The 6,234-nt window shown below is 37.6% G+C and overlaps 1 protein-coding gene across 1 annotated transcript in view; it reads left to right on the top strand.

Moving 5' to 3' along the window:
- Positions 1-6,234, top strand: part of HMCN1 (hemicentin 1) — a 763,653-nt gene that overhangs the window by 719,105 nt on the left and 38,314 nt on the right. Inside the window, exon 99 of the mRNA XM_006901311.1 lies at positions 4,732-4,794. Within this exon, the coding sequence (XP_006901373.1) occupies positions 4,732-4,794 (63 nt within the window). The remainder of the gene's footprint in view (positions 1-4,731; positions 4,795-6,234) is intronic.

The raw sequence follows: 6,234 nt of genomic DNA, 5'->3' as shown, positions 1-6,234 counted from the left end.
AGCCTCAATCCATACTGAAGGCTGCAGTCCTTGACCCTCCGCAGCAAGCACTTCAGGTCCTCCTCAGTTTAAGCAAGCAGGGTTGTGTCATCTGCATAACACAGCATGTTGATAGATCTTCCACCTTTAAGACACTCTGAAAACCCTATGTACAACAGAGATTTTAAGTTTCTATTTCTAAAAAATGACTGAGGGGGGAAGAATATTAAGAAAAGGCAAAGTAACCTTTGATACAGGAGGCATCAAAAGAAGCTGGAGAGAATACACAGAATCCCTATACCTAAAAGAACTAGCAAACACTGAAAAAAATATCAGGATATACCATATGGTTAAGAGCCAGTGGTAAGGAATGAGAAGTTTAAACTTCTCTGAAGGCATTGGCAAAAATAAGGTTCCAGGAATCTATGAGATGTCAATTGGAATGTTTCAAATTACAGATGCAGCCCTGGATGGCATTTCTCAAGCTGAGAGAACTAAAAAACAAATTTAAACCTCAAGCCCCTATATTAAAGGATGCTATGGACAATATGTAATATGTAGAATGGTCTAGGAAGAATCCAAAGGAGATGGAGAGAATACACAGAGTCACTTCACAGAGCAAGAGCTGCACTGAAGACATTCACAAAAAATAAAGCCCCAGGAACCAATATACATGTTTTAACTAAAAGAATGTGGAAATTATTGAACATTATCATATGCAAGCAAAATACTGCTCAAGATCATTAAAAAATGGCTAGAACAGTACAGAGATAGGGAGCTTCCAGAAGTTCAAACAGAATTTAGAAGAGGCTGTGGCACCAGGGATATCATTACTGATGCAAGATGGATCCTGGCTGAAAGGTGAGAATACCAGAAGAATATATATTTGTGTTTTGTTGACTATGAAAGGCATTTGACTATGTGGATTTTAACAAATTATGGCTAACACTGAGAAGAATGAGAATCCCAGATCACTATATTCTCATGTGAAATCTATACCTTGACCAAGAGGTTGTGTGTAAGCAGCAAGCGAATACCACATTATTTAAACTTAAGAAAGGAATGCATCAGGATTGTACTCTCTCTGTACCTATTTATTCTGTATGATGGACTCAGTAAAGAAGAATGTAGCATCAGGATAAGAGGAAGATTCATCAGTAACCTGCATTTTGCAGATGACACAAGCTTGCTTGCTGAAAGTGAGGAGAACTTGAAGCACTTGCTACAGAAGATCAAAAATTATGGTCTTCAATATGGATTGCATCTTAACATCAAGAAAACAAATTAAAGAAAAGAAAACAAATAGGCAAGTGATAATAGATGAGAAAAGATTAAAGTTGTCAATGATTTCTTTTTACTTGAAACCACAATCAACATCCTTCGTAACAGCAGTCAGGAGATCAAGAGATGTTATGCACTGGGAAAGTCTGTAGCCAGGGACCTCTCAAAATTATTGAGAAGCAATGATGTCAATGTGAGGACTGAGGTGCACCTGATTCAGGCCAGGGTCTTTTCAATCACTTTCTATGCATCTGAGAACTGGACAATGAATAAGGATAACAGAAAAATTGATACCTTTGAGCTGTGGTGTTGGAGAAGAGTGCTGAATTTCACATGGACTGCCAAAAAAAGCAAACAAATAGCCCTAGAGAAAGTGCAATGAGAGTGCAAAGATTATAAAGCTTTGCCTCACATACTTCAGTCATGTTGCTAAGAGAGGCTTTGCCTTGGACATTATGTTTGGAAAAGTGGAGGTTCAGCAAATGAGAGGAAAATATTCAACCAGATGGACTGATAGTGACTGCTGCTCTGGGCTCAAGTGTGTGAGAATGTGTGTGGAGGTCACTCGTTAGGACAGGGTTCAGATCTGTTGTTCATAGGGTTGTTATGGGTCATACTCAACAGCTTCTAACACTAACAGTGTGTTAGCTAATATAGTTCAAAATGCTACATTTTGTACGCATGAAACAACTCACATTAATATAACAATTCACATTAATGCACTTCAATACGTAAACTTTTCGACTAAAAGACAGAAGTAGTTGGATGCCCAAGCATATAGAGTCCTGCTGTGATTGTTTTTTCAAAAATTGAGCAACTTTTGGTAAATTTCTGAGTAAAAACAAGTTAGTCATCAATTTCTATGACAGTTACATTCCAGAAAAATTAATAATATATTCAGATTATGAAAAAAATGCTGTTTAATATATACAAGTTCTAGACTTAGAAATTACAAACTGCTTTCCTTCATAAAAGCCTTGAAGAGCAAGGAACACTCTCATAGGCTGTCATAGTTTCTCATAGATGGTAGTTATTATAGAACGTGCCCTTTGATCTTCCACTACCCACTGAATGTTAATAGACCTCCTTATCATAGTGACTAGAAAAGTGTCTCTCAGGAAAACTACAATAGTTCAACTAATAGCACATAATCCTCCCATATATAGCTAACAATCTAATAGCTTTATATGAAACAATCAGATTATTTTTTATATTTATATGATACATTTTTTCCTGAGTTGGATGTCCATTGCAATAACCTACATATTAGCTGGTTGAATTAAGGACTGTCTGAGCAAGTGAAACAAACTGTAATTAGCACCCGAGTTATGTTCCTTATTTCATTGGTTGAAAATCAGACAGACTTGAACTTGTCTATATTCCAGCACGTCTTAGCTGTTTGACCTTGAAAAATTCAAATAAAACATTTCAAATACTTCATCTGAAAATTTACGTTGAAAGTAGGAGTGTTGTAAAGTTTAAAGGAGAAAGCACACAGAACTTATGGCACCTGTGTTTCGTGTGGTAACCACTCACTAATCATGCAACAGGGTCTATTCTACATCCTAGATGTCTGTGCCCTGTCCATCCTGACCTACTTCCTGGCATGCAAAGGAAGACACTGATGTTTAAGGGTCATTTATGCATTCAAGGAAGAAACTGATCATGAACTACTGCTTTTTGTTCAAATTTTTTGACGATTTGGTCACTTACCTACAGCAAATAGTATTCATTCAAGGTATTCATTGATGCCTTTGAGCTGTGGTGTTGGAGAATAGTACTGAATATCCCATGAACTACAAAAATAACAAAGAATCGCCACTGCAGTGGCCTTGGAGGCAAAGATAACAAAGCCTCATCTCATATTCTTTGGGCATGTTGCTAGAAGAGGCTTTTCTTTGGAGAGGAACATCATGTTTGGAAAGGTGAAGATCAATGAATGAGAGGGAGACCCTCAGCCAGATGGATTAACACAGTATCTGTTACAGTGGGCTCAAGTGTGTCACGGATGATGAGGATGGCACAGGAAAGTATAGATTTGGTGTTCTTAGAGCCGCAGTGAGTCAAACTTGACTCAATAGCACCTAACAACATTCATTCAAGTAAACAAAATACAGAAATGAAAACATCAGAATGGAAAGAATGAGAATATTAACACATTATTAAAAACATAACTGTTGATATTAAACAGTAGTTCAGAAATTATTAAAAGGGAACTTAATTTGCTGTATAAACTTGAACACAATACTATTTTTCTTAAAGGAAATCATATAACTTTATATATGTATGTGACTAGAGACCAGGAGAGATATATTAATACACAACAATTTCCTTTTCTGAGCAGGACTCACACTGTATTATAACCAAAGACAGTAAACTTGAAAAATGTCCAGTATTCCTCTAAGAAGAATGTGTGAAAGAATAATAAGAATAAATGGAAGTTGTTTGTTGTTGAGTTGACCACAACTCATAGCTATCCTATGCACAATAGCTCTGAAACCTACTCTATTTTGGGTCAATCTCACTATCTCTGACACACCTACCCCCTTACCCCAGCTACTGTGTCAATCCATCTCACCTGGATTCTTCCTCTCGTTTGCTGTCCCTCCACCCTTACAAGCATGATGTCCTTCTCCAAGGCCTGGTCCCTCCTGGTGGATCTAAAACTGAAAGAAAATATAATTTCCAAGATATTTGATATTAATTAAATAAAATTTCTCCCAAGAGAAAATAGAAATACGTATTCATGATTGTCTTTTAAGTGTGTGTTTAATCGCTTCTCGGCCTTTTGGCTAAGATCAAGTGAAGTGTGTGTTTAAAATATTTGCAGATATTGTTGTTTGAAAGATTTTTGCTAATCTGCATAAATCATTCCCTAGCTAATTCTTTAGCATTTTAGAAAATGATATCTAATCCATTTGCTCTAATAAAATGCAACTCTTTTCCATTGCTTCGACTACATGGAAATGGGAAACACTTGGTCACACAGTGCCTGACATTTGACACTGAGATGAAGGAGATCCACACAACTAGGGAGTTTATTTATGGAATTTCTTGTCTTTTTCTTTGCAAAATGTATTTTAAGTTGCTTAGAAAGAATGTTCCTGCTTTTAGAACAAAACAGAGTGGTGTTGGCTGAAAGAATAGGTTGTCGCCTGTGGTTATGCTTGGCATGCACAGGGAGGTTGGATCCTTTTCCATTATCATGGAATAATTTTATTTCATTTTTTTGTGATTGGTGTAAACAGCTTAACCAGAAAATCTGCTTCCAATGGCAGCTTGCCAACAATCAACAATCTCCCATTGGACAGTGATTCATTTAGTTCTTGGTTAGGAAACATGAAAAAAAAAATTTCCATTTCTGCTTGTTTTCACCTATTGCAATGTTACATCATATGTTCCCACTTTGGCACATCTTCCTAGGGACGGTTCTACTGCTGTCAATTAACTTTCCTTCCCTCTCTGTGGTAGGAGATAGAAGTAATCAGTGCCCCTCCGGTTTTGTCTTGGACCCAGTTGGACCTTTTTGTGCTGGTAAGTACATGAGTAAATAATGTTATTCCTTTAGGAAAAATATGAATAATGAAAACCTTTTAGTAGATATTCATTTTCTGTATTTTATTCTCACAACTCAAATTCAAAAAAACAACAGTCCTATTTTTTTTTTATTTTCTTAGAGAAGACATCGAGATGTGGAAAACTTAAGTGAACTACCTAAAAACACACAGCTATCAAGTGGCAGAGCTAGGTTTGGACTTAAGGTAGATTGCAAAGTCCATGACTTTTCCACATCTGCCCACAGTCAACTATGTTAGGGATAGTGACCAAATACAACACAGAGACAACACTGGACTTATTCCGGCTGCTTCATCGCTTTGGGTGGGTGTAAATACCAATTCAGTCTACCACCAAGAGATCCCCTCCTCCCTTAAATCTGTTCTGAATTGCACATACAGTATTTCTGCCTCTCACCCTAACCTCCTGGAGCTAAGTCAAACTTCACAATCTTCCAAATGACAGTTCTTCCCAGAATCCCAGATTCTACCTGCAAGCTTGGGTGATCCAGTACTACCCTCATAACTGACTGGCTAGTGACAAATTTAGGAGTTTACCCCCACTCTCTCAACATGCTAATCACAAGTTTAGGGATCCACAGGCCTCCTCACTTCTGACCTACTCCCTCTCACTACTCCCTTGGGGTCAATAATTTATTAAAATTACTGACAATGTAAGAAATCACTGTGCTTATGATTATAATTTTATTATAACAAAAGGGATATAAGTGAACAGATACACAGGACAAGTTGAGGAAGAGTTCTCAGTACAGAGAGAGTTTCTCTATCCCCAGAAGAGATACACTGCTCCCTCAGGTGCATTGACTTCTATCACCAACCAGAAAGTCCAAGGAATGCCCATGTCCTGAGCCTTTAATGGGGCTTTAGTTCTTAAAATAGTTAGTTGAATCAGATTTCCTTCACTGAAATTGACCTTATCAAGTATCAAGTAGTCTTTCTACCATGTCCAGCTTCTACCCACAGGTCCTTCTTTTACATAAACCCCCAGGTGCAGCCTGGAAGTCCCAAAATAGACACTTCCCAGGGGAAATTTCAAGGTGTTAGCATTTATTTCTCAAAACTGAAGACAAAGACAAGATCATTTGGATAAAGTTTACCTTACAATAAATTATTTACCCTTCAATGTGAGGCAGCAATAATCCATCCCTAAATCACCTAACACTAGCCTATAATAAGAAGCTCTAATCCCAAAGGCATGTGGTTTGGATCTCCCAGCTGCTCCTTGGGAGAAAGATGGGAAGTCTCCACCTGTGTGGTTTACTGCCTCTGAAAACCCTGCAGGGTCAGCTATGGGTTGGTTCTGATGGAACATAATAACAACAATCATAAGACGGATCAGAATTGTGGGTCTAGCATTACGATTAAAGCAGCTGTGTAAATGGGTTATAGTAGTAGTAGT

Source organism: Elephantulus edwardii, unplaced genomic scaffold (genome assembly GCF_000299155.1).
Source record: "Elephantulus edwardii isolate Elephantulus edwardi_28Jun2011 unplaced genomic scaffold, EleEdw1.0 scaffold00318, whole genome shotgun sequence".
Taxonomy (NCBI): Eukaryota; Metazoa; Chordata; class Mammalia; order Macroscelidea; family Macroscelididae; genus Elephantulus; species Elephantulus edwardii.
Note: the sequence above shows the minus strand (reverse complement) of the source record. Positions and strands in the feature narration are given on the sequence as shown.